Source organism: Silurus aristotelis, assembly GCF_946808225.1.
Source record: "Silurus aristotelis genome assembly, chromosome: 13".
NCBI lineage: Eukaryota > Metazoa > Chordata > Actinopteri > Siluriformes > Siluridae > Silurus > Silurus aristotelis.
This window is the reverse complement of record NC_139586.1, coordinates 24,056,210-24,080,819: the sequence shown is the minus strand read 5'-3', so window position 1 is coordinate 24,080,819 and position 24,610 is coordinate 24,056,210. Positions and strand designations below refer to the sequence as shown.

Genomic DNA, 24,610 nt, shown 5'->3' with positions numbered 1-24,610 from the left:
CTCAGTGAAGGAGGTGTGGCCTGTGTGTCAGTCCCAGTGAAGGAGGTGTGGCCTGTGTGTGTCAGTCCCACTGAAGGAGGTGTGGCCTGTTTGTCTCAGTCCCACTGAAGGAGGTGTGGCCTGTGTGTGTCAGTTCCACTGAAGGTGGTGTGGCCTGTGTGTCAGTCCTAATGATCATTGCTTCAGCATTTCATGCTTAATGAAGGAGGTGTGGTCTCAGTCTGCCCCATTCCAGGAAAAGTCTTGTGTGTTATTACCAGTAAAGGAGGTGTGGTGTGAAGGTGTGACCTATGTGTCATTTAAAGTAAAGGAGGCTTGGCAACGACAGGCTAAGACATCTAAAGGAGTTTAGGAGTGGCTTATGTGTAAGTCCCAATAAAGGAGGTGTGGTCCTTTGTGATCGAAGGTTTTCATGCCTAAGGAAGGAGGCGTGGTCTCTGTCTATCCCATTCAGCACAGTGGTGTGACAGAGGCATGGCTTCTTTCTAAGGCCCATTAAAGGAGGTGTGGCCTTTGTCCCTGTTAGGAAGGCTTGGCATCTGGCTGAAATGCCCGATGGAGGAGGTGTGAATGCTGCTGCATGTGACTGAGGTGTGGCCTGTGTTAAATCCAGTGAAAGAGGAATGGCATCTGGCTGACACTCATTGAAAGAAATGGGGTCTTTTTCAGTTCCTGTAAGTGTTATGGCTTTGGGACTGCAGTTAAAGGAGGTATGGCCTCTGCTTTTCCCAATACTGTTCAAAATAGTCATACTGAATTAAAATATCAGTTGTTTACAAGCTCTTTTAGAACACCAGGTTCATCAGACAGTTGTAGAAATGGTTTTAAGAGAAATGATTTATTAATTCAAGTATCCAAGTACATCACTGTGTATATCCACAAACCGACCAGGAATCGCATGTAGGCTTTATATACAACTTCTATACAATCAAACAGAACACTCAAACTGATGTCTAATTTTCATTAGTCATGAGTTTTACGTGCACAATTACTGATCTTGTTTTGTTTGCCATGTCTCTCCACTCAATAGCACCATAGAAAATTCACCACCTGTAGACATTGCATTCAAAACCAAAACAATAATTCCTGTATGCACCAGCACTCCGCTGCAATGGTTATAAAAAAGTGTTTAATAAATAATTTAAAAAGCATAATACACTTAAAACACATGACACAAAGATGTGCAGAAGCTCCTGAGAGTTGGTGCTTCATACACTGGGGGTGAGGGAGTGGAAGGTGGACATCATCCAGGGAAGTATGCTGATGGTGCAGCAGGTTTTGTTCCAGCCATGTTTGAGGAGGGTTTAGTGATTTCTGGGAACAAATACAGAGCAGGTATGGTTATATACAGTATCTGACAAAAGTGAATACACCCCTCTCATTTCAGCAACCATTTTAGTGTATATTCTCAAGGGACAGTTTTATACAAAATGAAACCTGGATAGATTTAAGTCAATGTGCAGCTCCTTTCTATCCATCCATCCATCTATAGCAGCACAGATTTACTGTCCTCTGAAAACAAAAACATGCAGCCATTATTGTCAAAATAATGTCAACAAAAGTAAATTAAAAAATACTTCAAAGTATTCCCATTTGGAGAGACTTTTACTTTAACTTCACTACAATTCAAAGTCAAATATATTTTTACTCAACTACATTTGCTTTATATTAGAGTACATAAAAACTTAAATGGTCCATCACACAATTAGCCGTTAATCAGTGTAGAGAGCGCTCTATGTTTCGATTAGCTCTTGGCAGAGGCAGATTTATTAATTTTTTTTTAAATCTGTAAAAAATAAAAAGTTTTTTACTGCTCATTTGCACGGTTGCATCAATTATTATATCACATAACAGTCCGTGAACCGGGTCGGGACTCGGAGTGTGCACCCACCACTCGGAGAAGCGTCAGTAAGGAGAACTGAATCCAAATTAAAATTATGGATGACGAAAAAAAATAAAAGCCCAGTTCAGGAGAAAAAAAAAAAAAAAAAGAGAGAGAGATGAAGCGGGGGAGGGGGAAGTGCACAAGGTAAAAGGTGTGTATGCAGCTCTATCACATCTCGTTAGTAGCATACTATATGCTAATGCATGTAATAAAATAACTAATAACTGTATATCGTTTAGGTTATATTGTGTTTAAAATATAAATATGAACTGAGTTGATTAAGCAAAGAGTCTTGTGCTAAAAATTATAATAGGAACATTAGAGCCATAATAAAATCATAGAGCTTTGGATACTTAAGTACATTTGAAGGCAAATACTTTTGTACTTTTAATTAAAAGTTTAAAAAGGTATTTAAGTGATATTTCACAGAGTGTATCTCTACTTCTACTCAAGTACATGATTTGGGTACTTCGTTCACCACTTGTTCAATGTTTTTGTCTGCTTGACAGAACCATACAAATGTGTGTATCTTGTATTAGAGCAGTTACAATTTGGTGCTTTGAGTAAAATTCTCTCATACTGACCACTGGATGTTCAACATGGCACCTTATGGCAAAGAACTTTGAGGATTCGAGAATTAGAATTGTTGCTCTTCACAAAGATGCCTAAGCAAGATCGGTAACACCCTGAATCTAACTTACAATACAGTGGCCAGGGTCATACAGAGGATTTCCAAGACGGTTCCACTCAGAACAGGCCTCACAAGAGTCGATTAAAGAAGTTGAGTCCTCGTGCAGATGCACGTCAGGTGCAGAAGCTGCTTCAAAAAACACGAGTGCTGCAGCTTTGCTGTAAAGGTTGCAGAAGCAGAAGATCCCTTTTTTCAGTACTCAGACCATAAAGCACACACTGCAACAAGTCGGTTTTCATGGCCATCTTCCCAGAAGGAGCCTCTTCTGAAGCTGGTTCACAAGAAAACCTGCAAACAGTTTTCTGAAGACAAACAGTCCAAGAGCATGAATTACTGAAGCCATGTCCTGTTTTCAGACGAGACTAAGATAAACTTGTTTGGTGGTGGTAGCATCATGGTCTGGGGCTGCATGAGTGCTGCTGGTATTGGGGAGCTGCGGTTCATTGAGGGGAAACATGGATTCCAACATGTACTGTGACATTCTAAAGCAGAACATGATGCACTTCCTTCAGAAACTTGGCCGAACAGCAGTTTTCTGACATAATAACGACTCCAAACACACCACCTAGATGACAACTGCCTTGGTGAGGAAGTTGAAGGTGATGGAGTGACCAAGTATGTCTCCAGACCTGGACACTATTGAGCACCTGCAGGACATCCTCAAGTGGAAGGTAAAGAAGTGCCATGTGTCTTAAGATTAGCAGCTCCATAATGTCATTATGGAAGAGTGAAAGAGGATCCCAGCAACAACCTGTGCAGCTCTGGTGAATTTCATGCCCAGGAGGATTAAGGCAGTGCTGGATAACAGTAGTGCTCACACAAAATATTGACACTGTTTTGACATGTTCACTTAGGGTGTACTCACTTTTGTTGCCAGTTATTTTGACCATAATGGCTGTATGTTGAGTAATTTTTAGAGGATAGTAAATATATACTTCTATACAAGCTGCACGTTTACTACTCTAAAATATTTCCAAGTTTTATTTCTAAAATATTGTCCCTTTAGAAGATAATAGTATAATGGCTGCTGAAATGTGAGGGGTGTACTCACTTTTGTTAGATACTGTAACATGTCAAATTTTTTTGTTCACCTTTGTTTAGGTGCATGCTGGGTACTAGGCCACGCAGGGGGATGCTCTCATCTCGTCTCTCGAAGTATTTCGAGTCCAACCCGAGCGTCTCGCCACTATAGACAGAGGAAGAACGGTATTAAAAACATTAAAAACAGCATTTGACCCAACATGAATGCTGTTTATAATGTCAGTGCTTTTCTGTAAGGAATATTAAGAGGACAAGATGGTGACAAACAGCAATAAACTGGTTTGAGAGTAAAAGATTTCAATCCATTTCTGAAACTAGTCACGCTAAATACCTCAAGTCTGTTGAATACTGTGAATAACTGTGGACTGTGAATAAGGAGAACACTATGGTACACACCAGCAGAGGTGGAAAATATTCTTCTCAAATAAAAGTAGGTACTTCAATGAAATTTTACTGAAGTCCAAGTAAAGTGACCGGTCCAAAACTCTAAGTAAAAGTAAAAATTTACTAATTTAAAAGGTACAGCGTAAAATTTAACACGGTACATTTTAAATAGCGGGGGGTGGGGAATTCTAGTGTAGTTCAGAAAGGACAAGGAGATATTAATCTTAAAATAGTTGTTCTTAATTGAAGGAACACCATTGCAAATTAAAGTCCAAGAACAAAAAAACAAAATACCACTACAGTCCATGTATTGAGTCTAATGCAAGTTATGCACTTTCACAGCAAAAAAAAAAAGAAGAAGAAGAAAAAATATGTTATAGAGGTGGATCGATTGATTGATTTCTGCCATTTTTCAATGAATCGGTACAGCCGATTGTGCTGCGTGAAAGAACATCGGTCTCTCATACCAGCAGGTGGCAGTAGTCTTTATTCAGCATCCAAACAGGGAAAACGAAAGCGCCAGAAATGTGAACATACAAAGCAAGCAGCGTTTCCACCCGTCGCGATCATTACTAACTGGTCCGCTTTCTTTTTCCTCGAGTGCTCATTCGCTATGCTAATTAGCCTATCAGAGTTTCCATTGTAGAGTATCAGAGTTTCGCTCAAAATCCCGTCAGCTTCGTGTGTCACAGGCTTTAAGTTCTTATTATTCATTTTTAATCTTGACTTATATATTTTAGTGGTTAAATATAATGATGTTTTTGTAGAGAGAATGAGAATAACATTTAGAACTGTATTATTAGCGATCCTTCAACCAGTCGTAGTTTAGGCTACAGGTCGGCACGGGGATTAAAACCTGCTAACAACTGCACTGAATGTGTCTTGTGTTGTTGAATAAATGTTGAGCAATTTTGTGTACCACATCTTATTAATGGTTAGAAAACCGTACAAAAAATATCGGCATCGGCTACGGTGATTTCTAAATCATTGGCCGGAAAAAACCCCAGATCAGTTGACCTCTAATCTGTTACAATGTAATTTACGATTGAGAGAAATTGTTAATTCAGATTCAGAATTTAGACACTGGTCTGAATTGCACTGAATAACTTTCGGTTCGACAGCATTTCACTTTCACCGTCCACGTCACCGACGTCTGTCTCGTTAGTTTAGCGCATTTGTTCTCCACCCATCAATTAATCAGTGCAGTAGTTTCTGGGGTATGAAAATTATAAAGTGCTTAATCAATAATTACATTTAAATGCTGGCTCATCAAGACAGACTGAATAACAACATCAGTCTAAACTATTTGTTGTAAAAGAAAATCGATCTGATCTTTAGGCAATGTTTTAAGACTGTTATATCACACAGACTCAGCTGCTCGGACATCAAGTAGAAGTTCGTTTCATCTCGGTGCCAGAACAGAAAAAACAAACCTTGAAGTAGGTCTTCCTGGTAATCGGAGAGATGAAGGGACCAGTTGAGCACCAGAGGGTGTGTGGTGCAGTGTGGGGGTGAGATAAGAGCTGTGATACAGAGAGGTACTGGTCCGGTTTTTGGCTTTGTAGTAGAGGAATGTTGTTTTAAATCCGATGCGGGAAGCGAGTGTGAGAGTGTAGCAGTAGGGTGGTGTGGGAGGAGCTCGGAAGGTTGAAAACAAGTTGTACAGCCGCGAATGTCAGGCATGTTTTGATCTCGTCTGTTCATCTGATGTTCTCAGAGTTCGTAGAGTTCACATTGGAATTAGAAGTATAATCAGAATCTTATTTATTGCAAAATATCATGGGCTGCAGGTACAAGGAATTTGTCATAGTGTGCTGGGGCTATAAAAAGGAAAAACTACAAGATAATAAAGTAGTAAATAAAAGACGTAACTATATAAGCTATATAATTTGGGCATGGTATGTAAAGCGAGACAGTGAAATTGACTCCCAAATAAGTCCAAGGTTCAGGGTTGCAGTATAGTAGACCATGTTGGTATTAGGAGATGACAGTGTGAGGTTTAACCAGGTGATTACAATTTGGAATTGATCCATACAAGTGTACAGTGTTTGATCAGTCTCAGAGTTCAAACTTGTGTTTATTTCTTTTCCTTTTTTTTTTTTTTGTACAATATCTGCCTTGATTTTTACGATGGTATCAGTCACCAGAATGCTCTAGTTGCTGCTATAGTAGTTTTAAGCTTATATCTATAACAGTGGACATTGCAGAATGTGGGGAAATATGTGCGTTTATCTCTGATGAGCAAACCTGGGGCGAATGTGGCAAGGAAAAACTCCTTTAGATGGTATGAGGACGAAACCTTGGGAGGAACCAGATTTGAAAGTGGAACCCATCCTCATTTGGGTGATATCAAGAAAGAGAGAAAGAGTTGAGCACTGGCGTGTTTGATGAGTGATGTCCTTTTTACAGTCTTATAAAGTCAGTGAAAGATCTTAACCGACTCTTAAAATAGCTCAACAACTAAGATCATTACAGATCCAACACCAACTCCTCCATGCCAGTGTGTTGTAGTGAATGTGTGAAGAACTAATTCATGACTCACTTCTCCTTATTGGAAGACGACTGTAATGCTGTAGGGTTTTCGTTTCCATCCATCTTGGCCTTGGCACTCATCGGGTTGAAGTGGACCTGTCGGTGAGGAGCGAACACAAATGCATCGGTTTATACCGCTGAAGGTGTCGATTCGTATTCTGCAGCAGCAAATTAAAGTTTAGTATTAATAAACTTGTTCTTATAAGTTATCGTATCTATAGTTCATTTACTGCCTTCCACATACACACATTATTAAACCTGTGTAACCTGTGATTTGGCTAATCTCGGGTGCACTGAGGTGCAGTCAGTGTTCTAATTTATTCCAAAGGTGCTCAATAGCGTTGAAGTCCGAGCTCTATAGCAGGCCACTCAAGATCTTCCACTACAACCCATGCAAAGCATATCTTCATGCAGTTGGCTTTGTGCAGAAGGGCACTGGAACAGGTTTTTGTCTCTTGGTTCAAGTGAAGGGAAAATGTAATCCTAACGCATCCAATGACATCCAATACAATTGCGTGCCTCGAATTTTACGGTAACAGTTTGGGGAAGAACCACACATGGCCGGAAATATCAGGCGTCCCAATACTTTTGTCGATATAGTCAGCATCACCCTTTTGTCCCACTCTCTTTTTTTTTTTGCCTCAGATAAATTTGTAATTACTTTGACTGACCAGACATAACTTTATGACCAGTGAGAGGTGAAGTGAAGAACACTGATGCGCTTTATGTGGCAAGGACACTTATTTTAGTCCTCAGCTCTGTGTTCTGTTATGTAGCTCTATGTTGTGTAATGCAGCTCTTTGTTGTTTTATGTAGCACCAGGGTTCTGGGAAAACGTCTAATTTCACTGTGTACTGCGTCAGCGATTGGAATGACAATAAAAGCTTCTGGACTTTACTTGTTTAGGGCACATGGAAATTATTCAAGCAGTAACACCAAGTACGGTAAACAAGCCTGGGTTTAGGGCTTTGATAAAAACACTGGATAAGCGGTACAGCATGCCCCTCTGCACATATGTTCGCCAGGTAGCCATACCGGAGCTACACAAGAAATGCTTTTTCGCTGGTACACATGATATGTGGTCAAGTGCCCTGCAGATTTTTAAAAAGAGATACAGGCAGATATTTGCTCTCCTTTATTTTTCTGCACTTTGTGTTTTACTTTACTGAGTGGAGATCAGTAAAATTATATAAAGTTCACAGACAGTGTTTAAAAAGTGCAATCGACAGGTTTACATATGTTCATTACAGTGACTTTAAATGACCTAAATACTGAGTGTGGTAAAGGCACAGATTTGTTTTTAATATTTCTGCAATCTACACTTGCTTTATGTTATAATTATTACATGCTAACGAGGCTGACAGTTCAACAAATATTTTCAATTTACTACGGTAATTGCCGTTATTAAATAAAAATGTCTATCAATTCATGCGTCACCTAATTTCGGTGTAACATATAGATCTGGCCTACAGACATTTTTTTTAACTTATCTAATATTGGGTCTTTGTTGAATAATATAGAACATAAAGAGCTTAAAAAATAATTGGATTTCTTCTTCTTCTTTCGGCTTCTCCCATTAAGAGTCACCACAGCGGATCATCCATCTCTATACTTCCCTGTTCTCTACATCTGCCTCTTTCACCCCTCTTTCGCCTGCATGTCTTCCCTTATCACATCCATAAACCTCCTCCTTGGCCTTCCTCTTTTCCTCCTTCCTGGTGGCTCCATCCTCAGCATTTGGCTTAAAAAATTTTTTTTAACTTTCAATTCGATTATTTTCCCAAAATCGTTCAGCCCTAGTCAGTATCTATCAATGCGCGTGGGAAGTGAAAGCTGGCCAGTGTGGTTCGATTCCAATAGACGAGCAACTGTAGCTCAAATTGCTGAAGAAGTCACTGTTAATGCTGGACGGGTCAGGACTGTTTTAGCAGCAAAAAGGGACCAACACAATATTAGGCAGGCGATCATAATGTTATGCCTGATCAGCGAATAACTGACTGTGGTGCGAGAGCGTAAACACTTCAGGATGTCATAGGAAAATAATCGTTATACCCCTGTGACAGCATGATCTATTTCTCACATAGTGACCTAGTAAATGAAGTGCATGCAAACTACAAAGTAAGTGTGCTAATGACAAAAAGATTGTGAAAACAGATAAAAGGACAGAAAAGGGGGAAGAAAAAAAAGAGCCTGCCTTTGGTCCTGGGTTGGGATTGTGTAAAGTGAGGATGGAACGTGGTCCAGTGCTCACACATGACAGAGGAAACGAATGCTTGGAGTTTAACGTGGAGGTTACAGGATACGGCTGGCCCAGAGAGGAGAAAGTCTTACTATCAAGCTAGAGAAAGAAGAAAAAGGATACGTCAGGTAGCGCGCGCACGCACGCACGCACGCACGCACGCACGCACGCACGCACGCACGCACGCACGCACGCACGCACGCACGCACGCACGCACGCACGCACGCACGCACGCACGCACGCACGCACGCACACACACACACACACACACACACACACACACACACACACACACACGGGACTTCATTTATGATGACCTGATTAATCAGATGAGCAGGAATCAGAGTGTGTGTGTTACCATGTTGTGAGAAGCAGGTGCAAGTCTCAGTCCAGGCTGTGGTGTCTCAAACACACCAAGAGTGTCCTGCTTCCTGCACAGCTGGTTTTCATTCAGCTGCTTATTCAGCCATGTTATCACTGCAGGTCAAGGAGATAAAAAAACAAAAAAAAACAAAAGAGAGATTTACTCTGCATTTCCAGCCAGGATTCCGGCACCAGTAAGTAATTTTCATTCATCAATATATTCTACCTAGTTTTATAGTACAAACGGTGACTCAATTTCTGTGTGGAATTGACTCCAAAGACAGCGCGTTTTTACAACGTTTTCTAAGTGCTTAACATTGCTCAACTCTACATCGTTGTAGTTGCTTGACATACACAAAAGAGATTCTAAAGACACTATGTGGACACGGTACATGTGTTTGTATCAAAATTTTTCCACACACATGTGCCTAATGCAATCCTTTTCACGTTTACCAGGAAGTGGCTAGCGGCTAATGCTAGCGCTGTGGATTCTTAATCATTTTATGTCCAGCTTCAAAGAGAAAATCCTGACATGTTGCCCTTTATTATGCATTTATAAAATTGTGGGAATTAGGGAAGGGGGGGGGCAAAACCCTCTCACAGCTACTCATGCAATTGGTCACACAGATGTAAAAATGTGCAGAATCAGAAAATGAATCGAGAACTATGACTTTAATTTGGATGTCAAAATAAATGGAGTACAATAATCCCCAGTTTATTGCGATGATTACGTTCCAAAATAAACAAAAAAGTAAAAAACGTGATTAACGGACGCCACCCCAAAACCGCTATATTATGTATACAGTACTGTATTAACATTTCACGTCATTTTATAATGAATAATTATATTATTATTATTTAAATAATTCATTATTTCAACATAAAACTCCATAAAAACAAAAGTTTTTTTTTGCTATCGTGCTATACGGGAGAGACCGGGAAAATCAGCCAAACATTAGTTATGTGGAAAATGCAATTCTGCAATAAATCATGGGCGAGAGATTCGAACTGCGGTAAAGCGGTGGTTTACTCCATTTCCAAATTATCTGATGAAAGTTAAATTCAATTAATTTTAATTTGTATTGCGCTTATAACATTGGACATTCTCTCAAAGCAGCTTCACAGAGATAAAGTGGTTATTAAAGAATGTATACGTTTGTTTCGTAACTAGCAAGACAGTGGCGAATGTGGCATCTTCCTGAGACTCAAAAGGGAACGTCATCTGGGTGGCACCAAATGTCCATTATTGATGAGGTTTGCAGTGATGGGTGATTAAATGCAACCTTAATTTCACGGATCTTTACTCAAGTAATTAGTTATTTAAAAATGTAACATTGTAGTGACCTGTTTTTAATTAAGCTTTATCAGGGTTTCTGTAATACAGCATTATCTACATGAAATCCAGGCAAGAAAATTTTTAATTCATGTCTATCAAAAATAATTGTTTCGATTCAATCACTACTATTAAAGCAAGGAGCAAAACCTTGACACAGATACGCACCGTTTTCATTTGTTTTCAGCACTTCTCTGCTCTCGTCCAGTTTTTTACCAGTGGTCTCCAACTGTTCGTTTAACTTCAAGACCTAAAAACAGAAACAACCTTTATTTTCTACATACATTAGACACAGGGAATTTATTTTATTGGCACATACCATTTTGTAAAAAAAAAAAATAATAAAATAAAAAAGGGCTAAAGTGATTCCCGAGTAACTCGATTACAAAAATTCTTCATTTAATTGACTCACACACGGAGCACTCGGGTTTCCCACGGACCATTATTACTTTTTCTGAAAAGGAAACAAATTACTTAGCAATTATTTAGTATTGCTCTTTAATACAGAAAGTACTCCTTATCCGATTAATCGATTTATCAATGGAATAATCGTTCATATTTAGAATACTTCATTACTAAAATAATTGATAACAGCGGCCCTAGTTAGAAAGCTGGGGTCAGAGTGAAGGGTCAGCCATGATACAATGCCAATGGATCACACTGGGCTAGGGGCCTTATTCAAGGGCCCAAAAGTGGCAGCTTGGTGGTGCTGGGGTTTAAACCACCTGACCTTCTAATCCATAATACAGAACCTTAATTCTGCAATCACTGCTTTATGAACAGATAGAGGCATAAAGCAGTCGATTCTGTAGAGATTCGATTTTTCATCAAATGAAAAGTAAATCCCACAATGCACTGCATTTCTCAATAATGTTTCCTATTGTAAAATCGCTCTAAGGTACAAAGAGAAAGGGATTTTTTTAATATTTATATTTATATTATATATATAGTTAGAGTTAAAACTGCATGATTCTTACTAAAAGGATTAACCTTTATTAATAAAATTCTTAATATCACTGTAGCAGAGCATAGAAGCTTAAAGTTAAGCTTGCAAATGAATGTTTCAACTGCAGAAGCTTAAACCCTGTGCAAAATTAAATATTATTTGGTATAAAACCTAGATTAGAATTTAGATAGATTTAGAAATGATGCTTTAAAAAAAAAAAAAAAAAAAAAAAAAAAAAAGGCAAAAGCACTGGCTTGAACACTGCCATAGCGAAATGTTAGAAAGGGGAAGGGCTTCCATGAGGACACTTCATACAGGCAAGTTCAAAATACTGGCACAAAATTGCAGAAATGTTTGATCTTCCATAAAGAACAACTTCCAATTACTGATGTAAAATTGTTTACCTCGTCCTCCTTGAGCTTTAGTCTGTGCTGCGTGTCCTGCAGCTCCCTCTGCTCCCGCTGCAGTCTTTCCGTCGTCTCCTGCAGCACTTTCTCTTGAGACACAGTCACCGTGTTCTTCACCTTGATCTTCCCCACCAGAGCCTTGAGGTCGCCTTGCAGCTTTTTAATGATGCCGTTCGCCTGAAGGACACACCCATGCCTCAGGTCAGTATTTCAAGCAAATTCCAAAACCGAATGCTCGTCTCGGAGCATTCCATGACAGGCCCGGTTCTTCATGAGTTGCTTTAGAATTCCAAAATCGAATGATGTAAACCAGTTTTGCATATACTATATGGACAAAAGCAATTGGGACACCTGACTTTTCCAGCCATAAGTGGTTTTATTCCAAACTGTTACCACACAGCTGGAGGTTCTCAAACGTACAGAAACTAGAAGACCCAAGCCTGTGCCTTAAAAGATATGCTTTCTTTAAGTTGGAGTAATGGCCCTTAAGTGGCCTGTTATAGAGCTCTGACATCAACGACAGGCCTCTTCACCTCACCTACAACAGTTCCTGAATTTACTAACAGCCTTGTGGCTGAATACAGGGTTTCTGGAGGTTTCACAAAGTCAGAGTTTAGACTTTTTAAGACCATTAAAAATTATATTTAAGACACACGTGTTGTTAGCAACTGGCCTTAACTAAGCCCTAAATTTATTTATGTTTTCAAGCCAAGAATCTAAACGCTAAACTTGCATTTCCCCATAGTTGAAAAATAAAATCGTTTCACGTCTGTGCTTCAATCAAAAGGAGATTCGTGTCAATAACAGAACGCTGATTGGCTGTTGCATATTGGTCTCATTTGTGGGTTAATTATATTTGCCGTTATTGTTGGCTTTTATATGGACATTGTAAAATTAAGACTGGTTTAAAAAAAAATCATAAATAAAGACTTTTTAAGGGCTAAAATTTGGATTTCAAAATTTTTGACTTTAAGACCCCACAGAAACCCTGTGAATCTAAAAATCTCCACAAGCACACTCCAAAATCTAGTGGAACATCTTCCCAGAGGAGTGGAATTTATACCAGCAAATGGGGAACAAATGTGATCTTACGATCAGGTGTCTACAAACTTTTATCCATATAGTACTTTAAAAGTATAATCATTCAAAAACTTTAATACTGCAATGTGTATTGGGTTAAATACACCCTACCTAACCACACTTTCACCTGTTATTCGGTTACATTCTGCTAAAAACAAGCCTGTTATTACTGTAGAAACCTCTGACTAACCTTTATAAGCTCCTCAGACAAGGACTTCACAGTCAACTCCAACTTTCCAATCTGTAGCTGTTTACTCCCAGATGTTTCTTCAACAGAGCACTAAGCAAAAAAAAAAAGAAAAAAAAAAAAGAGGTTAATAAGAAATGTTATGCCACAATAATAAATTCTGGACTGTGATTGGGTGGAAGGTGGTGATTTGTTTTCTGTAACAGCAGCTCCCACAGTGAAAGCTGTATATACATTAAATGCTCTTATTCCAAAGCGTTATGAAGTGCAAACTGAACCATATCAACTCATTTTAAAATTGTATTATGTGGTACGTTTTAGTTAAAGAAAGGGGAGGGTCAGTGTCGGTGATTTTTTTTAAAACAGTGGAACATTTTCAGACCTTTCTGGGCCGAGGGGATTTTACTTTCTCAGAACCACACTTTTTTTTTTTTTTACTTTTATAGCTGCTACAACATAAGTGAGCACTTTTGTAGGCATTCTACAGGCTCCTGCATGAACTTCAAACCGTGACATAAAAAATAAAAACCCAAAGTGAATTAAATCTGATATTCCATCATGTAAAATCTGCTATTTATCGTGACAATCATTTTAGGTCTATATCTATATTATATGGACAAAAATATTGGGAGACCTAACTTTTGTAGCCATATGGGGTTATTTCCCCAAACTGTGACCAAAATTGGAGACACACAACTCTATAGGATATTTTTGCTTGCAGCAGCATTAAAATTTCCCTTCACTTGAATCAGGAGAACCGTGAGCATGAAGCCAACACCATGAAGATATGTTTTACATGGGTTGGTGTAGATGATCTTCTGTGGCCTGCTTTAGAGCTCTGACCTCAACCCTATTGAACACTATTGGAATGAATTGGAATGCTGACTGCACCCCAGACCTCCTCACCTCACCTACATCAATATCTATGTACGAACACCCTGGTGGCTAAATGTAGCTCACAAATCTCCAAAACACAGTCCAAAATCTGGTGGAACATCTCAGTAGAGTGGAGGTTATTAGAACAGTAAACAAAATAGAGAATGGGATGTCAAAAAAAAAAACACATACGAATTATATGGTCAGGTGTCCACAAACGTTTGTCCATGTAGATTAAATATGAAATGTCATTAAATAAAAAAAATTTTTTTTTTTAATAAATAAAAAAAAGGGAAAAAAACCTTTTGTTGCTGCGTGGCCTCGAGCACCTCTTTAGTCCGGAGTATCAACTGATCTTTGTCTTTAATCTCCTGCTCGAGCACGGCTACTCGAGTCTGCAGCTGATTAACGAGTCGCTCTTTTTCATGACATTCTGTATCGAGGGTGCCGTTTTCCCTCCGGAGAGACGTCACCTGCTGCTTCGCCCTCTGAGACTCCTGCAGAAAAAAATTATACAAAAATAAATAAATAAGACAATGCGAAGCTGAGCAGCTACGAGAATCTACAGGGTTTAATCTTGAAGGAATCTTACCTCCTCGAGGCCAAGCAGTTTGGCCTTCAGGTCCCGGATGGTGGAGTCGCTTTTGTACTTTTTCTCTGTGAGCTCCCTGTTGGAGGTCTCCAGTTCGGAGAGTCGGGTTTGAAGCTGATGCGTGCTGCGCTGATGAGTCGCCTCCAGCTCGCGCCTCAGCTGTTCATTCTGCTGCTGCAGCCTCGTCTGGATCTGTACAGGTACATAAACGATGAGGTTAGGTTCAGCCTAAATGTTGAAGTGTTCAAAAAGTACTGAATCTTATGGTCAGGTGTCCTTTTGTCCATATAGTGTATTTAGTCATCTTGAACAGATCTTTTAGTAGGTTTGGCATTTTTACAATTCAAACACCAACAGTAATAAAAAAATTTTTTTAGTATTAATACTTATTAATGATCTACAACAGCACACAAGTTTATTATGTTCACCTCCAGGGCTTTTTCACGCTCTGTCGTGAGATCTTGCGTGTGTCTGCTGGACAACGTCGTCGTTTGTGAGGTCCATTCAGAGCGCAGTTTGTCCAGCTCTCGGCTCTTCTCTGATAGTGTCTAAAACAAAAACAAAGTTCTCTTCTTTTTAGATTATAAATCGATTATAAATTCACACATACACTTTTCATTTCTAGCTGCGTACCTGCTGTGTGTAGTTTAGCTGTCTAGTCAGATCCTCTTCGGTCTTCTTTAGAGTTTGCTGTAGTTGATCCTTTTCCTCCTGAGAACAGCAATTATATACAGTAAAACAATCTTATTATGCTGGCCATTCAAGATCTTTCACATGCTGCAATACATGCTGGCTTTGTGCACATTGTTCTGCTGAAACAGGTTTAGGGCTCTTAGTTCAAATGAAGGGAAAATGTCCTGCTACCGTTTACAAAGACATCCTATACACTTGCATGCTTCCAATTATGTGCTAACAGTTACCCAAATATGGCTGGTGTGTGTGTGTGTAGTGTTTATATATATATATATATATATATATATATATATATATATATATATATATATATATATAAAACCAAAAAAATTTACAAAGAACTATAAATTAATACTTTGAAGTAACAAGCAAACAAAACAGATTACAAAATATCTCCAGATCATCTCCTCTACCTTCATGGTGGCCAAACAGGTTGCCAGATATTTCTTTATTTCCACATCTGAGCCAGGGAGTAGTTTAAGAGACAGGTGTGTGAGGTGCTTGAAGGCGTTGGTCTCCACGATGTTCAGATTAGCAGAACTGTGGTTTAGTGGGGATGACGGGGAGGAGAGCTGCAGTAAAAACCTTAGCCAGGGAGGGAAAAAAAAAATAAAAAAATCATTATGACCACCCACCTAATATTGTGTTCGTCCACATTTTGATGCCAAAACAGTTCTGACCCATTGTGCATTAAACAGGATTAACACTTCAGCAATTTGAGCTACAGTAGCTCGTCTGTTGGATCGGACCACACGGGCTTTCAGTTTTGATAGATGCTGACCACTGCATAAAGGGAACAGCCCCCACAAGAGGTGCAGTTTTGGAGATGCTCTGACCCAGTCGTTTAGACATCACAATTTGGCCCTCGTTAAACTCAAATCCTTACTCTTACCCATATTCCCTTCTTCTAACACATCAACTTTGGGAACAATATGTTGACTTGCTGCGTAATAAATAAATCCCACACACTAACAGGTGCCATTTTGAAGAGATAATCAATGTAATTCAATTCACCGATCATATTGGATACGTTATGTAATGTTATGTCATGATGTGGAATCTAGATGCACAAAAATTCTATAAAAAATGTGTAAAAGTTTATATTTCTGTAATGTGTGTCTCCAAAGTTAGTCAGTTATATACAACAGACGTATCATTGGGCTCTGCTCACCTCGGATTTTCTTTGCTCTGCTCGGAGATGCACTGTTCTAACAGGTCTATAAACTTCTGTGGGAATGCGGTGAAGTCTATCAGTAGACCCTGCTGCACTTTTAAGCTGTTTCGTTTTTTTTTTTTTTTAAAAAAGGGAAAGTGGGTTTATTTGTGTTACTCATCGCAAAGTTGTATGGCTGCGCAAAAAAAAAACCTTTCTCGATGAATCGATGTACCTTTGGAAATCCTCCTCTGAAATAACAAGGTTGTATAGAAAGTAGAGATCGGCATCGTCCGTCAACCTCACGACCAAATCCTGAAAAATAATAACGTTAAGATTTCGGAAAATAATATACTTAGCTGCTCTGACAGGAACAAATGTGTTTCATGAACATTCTACAACATTAAATGCAACAGAAAAAAAGACCGTTAAAAGTTACTGTTGTTTTTTTTTATTTATTATAAATAAATAAATAATTATTAAATCATTGGGAAACTGCGGTGATATCAGATTAATAAAACATGACAGGACATTGCAACACAACAAAAAAAATGTAAATAACACATTAACTCCTCTATCATGACAGTGAGTCTTACTGCGTAGTATAAATGTGAAAGCTGTTTGATTCAAAAACACTTACCCGTCTGTGCATGGGGTTCGTAACGAGCTGCAGCTCAATACTGACTCTGATAACCGCCCGCCTACAGGGAACAAGTAAAACGATGAACAACACATCCGAGTTGTATAATGAACGAAAAGAGCGCAGACAACAAGCGATAAAACATGAAGTCGAGGTTCAGATGCTGGGACATTTTTCAATCTATTGCTTTGAAAAACTAACAAACAAACAAATAAACAAATAAAAACTAAATAATAAAAACTAATAAATGCATAAGGAGTACATAAAAAAAAAAAAATTTATGACTAACATTTTTACATTTCCTTTAAATGTTTTGTGTATAAATAACAATAAAATAATTTAGACAATACCTTCAATCCCTTGGCCACAATTTGAACAGAAATATACATCTTTTTTACTTTTACACACTGAGTTTTTATTTAAATCTGTTTGTTTAGTGTCTCAGGCAAGTTAAAAACATTTATTTAATCAAACCTTTTATCAGTAGGTTTTTCTCAGGTAACATTTACATTTATGGCATTTCATAACCTTGTGATCCAGAACATATGATCACATGCACATTATCAACTTGTGCTGTTAATATCATGAACAGCAGCTACGCTAATTTTTCTCCACTGCTTCTCTTTCTCTCCCCATCCCGAGGCATACTGCGATTTGGCCAGCTCCAGTCACGTCCCACCTCATGAAGATTATGGACCTTTTGAAAAAGTATATGCCGAACTTGCAAACATCCTGTACTATCTAAGGACGTACCAGTGCCAATTGGATCCCACTACATGTGTGGAGTTTTGACATTGGACCTCCTGGAGTGTTTAAAGGCTCTGGCATGGAGAAGCTGGTGTTGGATCTGTGATGATCACAAATGTTGAGCTCAGTAGATCCTAGTTTTATAACCATAAAAACTGTATAAGACTGTAGAAAGAACATTATTTATAATCTTATACTCCAGTACTCATGTTAGTTGTCACTCTCCAGTGTTCTGTATTGTTGAAAGATTTATGATCAAACTCTTAATGTCACCCAAATGAGGATGGGTTCCCCTTTTGAGTCTGGTTCCTCTCAAGGTTTCTTCCTCATACCATCTAAGGGAGTTTTTCCTTGCCGCAGTCGCCACGGCTATTTATCAGGGATAAATACACACCATTCACCTTGACTGTTGATTTCTGTAAAGCTGCTTTGAGACAATGTCTGTTCTGAAAAGTGCAGTAGAAATCAAATTGACTTGACTTTTCGGCAGATGCCCTAATCCAGCGCGACTTACATTTATGTCATTCACCCAACTGAGCACTTATTTAGTTAAGGGCCTTGCTCAGGGGCCCAGAAGTGGGAGCCTAATGTGGCTGGGATTTGAACTCACGACCTTTGGATACAAAGTCCAATGACTTCATCACTTAGCTAAAAGAGTGTTTTGGTGAACTGGGATGTTTGTACGCTGATGTCCACCCACTCATTCCCAGAGATACTTTATGTCTGTGTTACTTTCTGGCTCTCCTATTAGTTATGCTACCATATTTAGTTTGCCCGAGTCTCTACTGATCACACTGTAAAGTGTCTAACTTGTATGTAACAATAGAAATATTTAATAATTCTTAGTTCTCTCTCTCAGTGTCAAGTTAAACATGAGGTACCAATGACCACTGATCCTGTCCCTACCTTCTCTTCACAACCACCTGATTCATCCTGAAGAACTGCCTGAAGATCCATGAAATTACTGAGTAAATCTTGAACTTTAATGATAGACTATTTGATATTAATTGCAGTACAATCTACCATAACGTCTCAGGTCCACAGTTTGCATGAAGAGTTCTGCATTTAAAAAAAAAAAATAATAATATATATATATATATATATATGTATATATATATATATATATATATATATATATATATATATATATATATATATATATATATATATATGTCAACAATAATGGAACTGTAATCAATGGACATTTGGTGATGAGGACGATATCCCTTTGGAGTCTGGTTCCTCTCAAGAGTTTTTCCTTGACAATGTCACCACCGGTTTGCTCATTAGGGGCAAAATTTAATTTCATAACCTATTTATGTCTGTAAAGCTGCTTTGGGACAATGTCCATTGTTAAAAATGACTAAAATTGCAACGATTACTGTAGATCCAAAACATAGTCACTCCCTTGATGACGCAATAAACCCGCGCCTTATTTTATCGTCTTAAATGAACTATTTTATAAAACATATGAAGTTTTAAAAATGTGACGTGCTGTAAATGTAACCTCGGACAACCAGATATGTGATATTTGATGATATGTGAGAAGTAAAAAAGAAAAAATAATGAGCTTTGTTTTGTAGTATGTTATATTATTGGTTGTAAAATTATACATTAAATAAGCGTTCATTTAATTAAATATTCAACATTAAGTGGTAATTAACCATACTTCATTTGCATATTGTATAATTACAATTGTGAACAATAGTACAAAAAAAAACAATCAATATCCTTTAAATATGTGGCCTTTAAAAAAAAAAAGTTGATTTCGTTGAATTTATTGGATCTCCGGCTGATTCGAACTCATTTCTTGTTAGCGGTTAGCATTAGCATTAGCATCAACACGGAAAATAAAAAATAATGCCTGGTGTACCTCTCATCGCAGTCTTTACACTGCACGTGCACCTGCAGCGTCTTGTTGAAAAGTAATTCCGTCATTTCCTTTTTACATAAAAAATAAAATAAAATAAATAAGGATGATTGAATGTAATAAAGTTTTTTGTTTCTGTTGAACTCGGTCTAACAGGTTTTCATGCGTCAACGGCAGATTTCGAGTTTGGCGCGTCGCCTCCCGCTAATGGCGACTAAAACCGGAAGTGATGATCCCTCAGCGGGAGCAGGGCGGTGTTCCAATCCGCTTCTTAGCGCCCTAAGTAGAACACTGTAATAAAGCGAGGCATGAGAGCTGGGATGGATGGATGGATGGATATGGATGAGATGAGATGAGATAAGATAGATAGATAGATAGATAGATAGATAGATAGATAGATGGATGGATGGATGGATGGATGGATGGATGGATGGATGGATGGATGGATGGATGGATGGATGGATGGATGGATGGATAGATAGATAGATAGATAGATAGATATCCTATGATTTTTGGGTACAATTAAACACAAACAGAACAGTGTCTCTAAAGTGGGCAGTTATTATTATATAACTACAATATCACTAAATTGCCCTTTAAACTCTCACAGTTTAATAACCAAGCGATTTTGTCCTGGCACCTGATCTAAAAACATAATTTTACTTTTCATCGCTTTTTCATCAGAATTAGAATCAGGTCTATTGGCCAAGTGTGTTGACACACAAATAATTTGATTCTAGTTGTTGGTGACTCTCAAAAGTACAGACATAAACAACACTTTCTGGCTTAGACTCTATTCATTTGGAACAACCAATGTATTCTTTTTACAAAAATAAGTCATTATTTTTACCAGATTGGTTCAACAATAATATTAGGTTGATATCTCATTTAATCAGTCATGACAGTTACTTGCTTTTTTACTCTGAGTTTCTGTCTATGTTTTGCAGTGGATGACATTTCTAATGGGGCCAAAATGCCCATAATTACTCAGATCTCACGGGTTTATTTTGTCTACAGTTCATCTTTTTAAAACTACGACGATATGGGTTTTTTTTTGGCTACTCTTTAACGTCACAAAAGAAGAATTAGACTATATTCCAGAACGAGATTGTTTCTTTCCCATACGTTGTGTCCTATTGGAATGATTACTTTGGAAAAACAGTGTGGACTTTGTCTTCTAATTATTCAATTACCAACAATGTCAGGGATGTATCTTATAAAATACTTTTCTCTCTAAGCTTTATTTAAAAAAATATATTTCGAGACACTGATCTTTATGCTCTTTCTGTGGTGCAGAGAATGAATGTGTTTTTCATATATATTCATATATATATATATATATATATATATATATATATATATATATATATATATATATATATATATATATATATATATATATATATGTGTGTATGTATAATATATATGACTTTGTATTTTATTCACAGAATTTCTCTTCATCAGACAAAGATGTTCTGTTTGGTTGCTATGACTAAAAAAAACAAAAAAAAACCCCGAACAGTATTGTTTGTTAAACCTATTTATTTTTTAAGCTTTATTTTTTTCTTACACGTAGATTTCAGTGTGCTCAGTCCTACTTTTCTGTGATTTGTGTGTAAAAACAGGACACTAGGATGTATGTAGTGAACTCAGTATTAGTTTCAAGTGCAGTAGGGAACCGAACCCCAGTATAATTAGGACACAACTCGAGCTTTGCCTACGAGATATATTATTTTTTATCTACACAAACGGGACCTAAAAAAAACTTTGTAATTATACAACAATAACAGTTGTTATTATTTAAAAAAAATAATAATAATACTTAGATCAATAAAAAAAAAAAAGCATTAAATAAGCCACATTGTGATTGGTGGAAAGCCGGAGGTCAAAGGTGAAGCACATGGCGGCGGCGGAAGAAGTTTAAACATGGCGGTGAGTAGCATGTTTGCGATTATTTATTACAGCCATGTTTTGTTCACGTTGCATTTACATATTTAAAAACACTTCAGATATCACTTAATACTGTAAATAAAGAAATGTAATCTCAAATTTGACATCTGATATAATGCTTATTGCCATTTTTAAGCGTTTAAGGGAATGTGTGTTAGTCAGCTAGCAGTCAGTGTATTGTTTAACAGGAATTATTTAAACGCGACTGTAATATATATTAACAATGTAATGTAATGTTTTAAGGGAAGATTTTTCAATGAAATATAATAACATATTACCATAACATATATTAGTGCTTTCAGAATAGGCATACATATTTTATATATATTTATAAATATATATTTATAAATAAATATATATTACACATTACACACAATACACACTCTTGGCATCCGGGCAGTTTCCCCAAACATTCAGCTGAAATACTTTGCCTGCTTCTTGTAAAACTTGTCAAAGTTGTTTTCACTAGTTTCACTAGATTTTTTTCTGACCTTGTGGTCCATTTCCTCCCAGAGCAGTTCAGTAGAATTTAGGTGCAGGGCATTCAACGATCGTGAACACTCCAGCCGACTACTTGCTCTCCCAAAAACACTTACAGAACATGGACTTGTGCTTCATCTCATTGTCCTGTTGTATGGTGAAGTCGGTTCCAATGAGCCTCAGTCCGGATGTAATTTGCATGGTGTTGAATTATTGAATGGTGGCCATGTTGGTTCAGTTTTCCTTTTACCTGGAATAATTCTCCAACATTCCCTGCTTCAATACAAGCCCAAACCATTAGGCTTCCACCTCCATGTTTGATTGTGGGGATGAGGCAGTCTGATAAGATCTTTTCTCTTGTTTCACATCGTACATAAGTTTTTTTTATTTTTTAGAGCCTACAAAATGTCCACAGAACTTTGTTCCAGTCATTCACTGTCCAATTCTTGCATGTATATTGCATAGAAATGTATTTTTTTTAATCTGGGGTATATGGTGCAAAAGCTAGGAGGGCTTTTAAAGGTAGCAAATGGTTAGTATAAAGTTTATTTTTGGCTCCGATTACTTGCTTTTAAATGGTTTAAAGTAGTTGTTTTGGAACCGACTTCAACATCACCACCGACAGCCAGAATTAAAACACTCAGAAGGACTGAAGCAATGCTGCGGCTGGTTTCTCTCCATTTCACACTCATTATTTGTGCAGTGCAGCAGCCACACTAGGACTACATTACATTGTACATTTCATTGTATGTTATTGTGTTTTATATGAGAAAAGTGGAATTGAGGAAGTTGTATTGTATCGATACAACCCTATAGTAAGACATTGTTTTATTTGAACACACTCTGGTGCCGTTACAGGATAAAGAGAAGAAGAAGAAGGAGAGTATTTTTGACTTGTCAAAGTACATCGACAAAACCATCAGAGTAAAATTCCAAGGTGGACGTGAAGGTGCGAAGCTGGTGTTAGCCATTACATCTACATCTTTTCTTTTCTTTTCCCTTTCAATAAATAGTCAATTTTATATTAATTTGTCTTATAACTATAATAACTTTTTTATTATTATTCAAATCGTCTTTTGCTGTACAGTGAGTGGCGTCCTAAAAGGGTTTGACCCTTTGCTGAACCTGGTGTTGGATGGTACAATTGAGTACATGCGTGGTAAGTAGTTGAAATCTTCTATTAGCTTAAAGAAATGTTTTGGTAAAAGCGTATTTGACTCCCTCACAATAAACAAAAATACACCTGAAATCTCCAGCCATTTGTGGTTCTTCTTCAAACAGTTACCACAAACTTAGAAGCACCCAATTGTACAAGATGTCTTTGGACGCATGAGCTTTAAAATTTCCCTTCACTTGACTTGGGAGATCCAAACCTGTTTGTAGACACCTGACTATAAGATTAATGTGCTTTTTTTGAATATCCTATGCTATATTTAGTCCCTGTTTGCCCCTCCATTCTTCTGCGAAGATGTTCCACTAGATTTTGGAGTGTGTGTTAGTAAAGTCAGGTAATGTTGTAGGTGATGTGAGGAGGCTTGCGTTCCAGCTCATCCCAGAGGTGTTCAATAGGTTTGAGCGTCAGAGCGCCATAGCAGGAGAACACCATATCTTCATGGATGTTCTGTTTTTAAATGCACAGGGGCTTTGTGATGCTGAAGCAGGTTTGGGTCTCCTAGTTCAAGTGAAGAAAAAATTCAATGCTTCTTCATTCAAAGGCTATTCTTACTATACTTCTATAGACAATTGTATAGACTTCTATACAATTGTCTCCAATTTTGAGGAAGATCCAAAAATGGCTGGAAATCTGGGTGTCCTAATACTTTTGGCCATATGCTTTGAATCAATTTTGTGCCTTTTTTTTGTAAAAAATAAAATAAAAAATAGATGTTTCTATGGCATAAATAAATAAAACAAAACAAAGGTGTGTGTGTGTGTGCGTTTGTTTTTCAATGACCCTCTGCAGACCCGGATGATCAGTATAAACTGACTGAGGACACCAGGCAGCTCGGCCTCGTCGTATGTCGAGGGACTGCTGTCGTCCTCATCTGTCCTCAAGACGGCATGGAGGCCATTCCCAACCCCTTCATCCAACAGCAGGATGGCTAACACACTCACACATACACACACGCAGGGATTGTGTGTGTTTTTCTACAAGATCTTTAGTTTTTGTTGCATCCATATTTGTGGATGTCGCATTTGTTCAGGTGTAACATAGTGGTTTTTTTTTCCTGGTTGTAAGGTCACTCAGGAGATCTTTTAGTTTGTTTTCTAAATATGGATTTGAATTTAACTGTATCGAGTCTCAAGATCACATGGAGTGCACTTAGTGCTAGCTTTATTTTTACTCATTATTTTAAATAATTAAATTGGATGTTGATAAAATGTCTGAAGGTAATCCTTTCCCTGTTTGTTCCACTTTTTTGTCAGATGAAATAAAACCTTAGTGTTTCTCTCTTTTTTTTCTTTTTTTTTATATATATAAAGGGTTTGACTCATGGCACTTTTACGTTCTTTCGTATGT

The 24,610-nt window shown here is 37.7% G+C and overlaps 2 protein-coding genes across 4 annotated transcripts; one reads left to right on the top strand and one right to left on the bottom strand.

Annotated features, from left to right (window-relative positions):
- Positions 1–819: 819 nt before the first annotated feature.
- sass6 (SAS-6 centriolar assembly protein) lies at positions 820–19,916 on the bottom strand. Of its 3 annotated transcripts, none has more exons than XM_083559190.1 (17): positions 19,663–19,915; positions 17,043–17,103; positions 16,638–16,717; positions 16,421–16,525; positions 15,663–15,834; positions 15,190–15,267; positions 14,985–15,104; positions 14,557–14,748; positions 14,267–14,461; positions 13,092–13,181; positions 11,819–11,998; positions 10,637–10,718; positions 9,131–9,249; positions 8,728–8,871; positions 6,544–6,629; positions 3,668–3,762; positions 820–1,314 (listed from the first exon to the last, which is right to left on the bottom strand). In XM_083559190.1, exons 1-17 carry the CDS (start codon positions 19,725–19,727, stop codon positions 1,244–1,246), a joined length of 1,935 nt encoding a protein of 644 aa, XP_083415316.1. In that variant the 5' UTR covers positions 19,728–19,915; the 3' UTR covers positions 820–1,243. The 3 variants fall into 3 exon arrangements, with proteins under 3 accessions (XP_083415316.1, XP_083415318.1, XP_083415317.1); XM_083559191.1 differs by lacking the exon at positions 820–1,314 and adding an exon at positions 3,548–3,603 and having other exon boundaries at positions 3,647–3,762; XM_083559192.1 differs by lacking the exon at positions 8,728–8,871 and having other exon boundaries at positions 19,663–19,916.
- A 1,559-nt stretch (positions 19,917–21,475) lies between these two features.
- Positions 21,476–24,551, top strand: lsm7 (LSM7 homolog, U6 small nuclear RNA and mRNA degradation associated). Its single transcript, XM_083559492.1, has 4 exons — positions 21,476–21,591; positions 22,948–23,038; positions 23,177–23,248; positions 24,053–24,551. The coding sequence occupies exons 1-4, from the start codon at positions 21,586–21,588 to the stop codon at positions 24,193–24,195; spliced, it is 312 nt and encodes a 103-aa protein (XP_083415618.1). The 5' UTR covers positions 21,476–21,585; the 3' UTR covers positions 24,196–24,551.
- Positions 24,552–24,610: the final 59 nt, after the last annotated feature.

Bases quoted from the DNA above. Each gene is read 5' to 3' on its own strand.
- sass6 (XM_083559190.1), bottom strand. From the start codon at position 19,727: ATGACGGAATTACTTTTCAACAAGACGCTGCAGGTGCACGTGCAGTGT. The intron at 14,462-14,556 runs GTAAGATTCCTT...TTTTTTCTGCAG, and splicing joins AACTGCTTGGCCTCGAGGAG to GAGTCTCAGAGGGCGAAGCA. The intron at 1,315-3,667 runs GTGAACAAAAAA...ATTTGTTCCCAG, and splicing joins CAGCATGCACCTAAACAAAG to AAATCACTAAACCCTCCTCA.
- lsm7 (XM_083559492.1), top strand. The intron at 23,039-23,176 runs GTGCGAAGCTGG...TTTGCTGTACAG, and splicing joins ATTCCAAGGTGGACGTGAAG to TGAGTGGCGTCCTAAAAGGG. The intron at 23,249-24,052 runs GTAAGTAGTTGA...GACCCTCTGCAG, and splicing joins TACAATTGAGTACATGCGTG to ACCCGGATGATCAGTATAAA.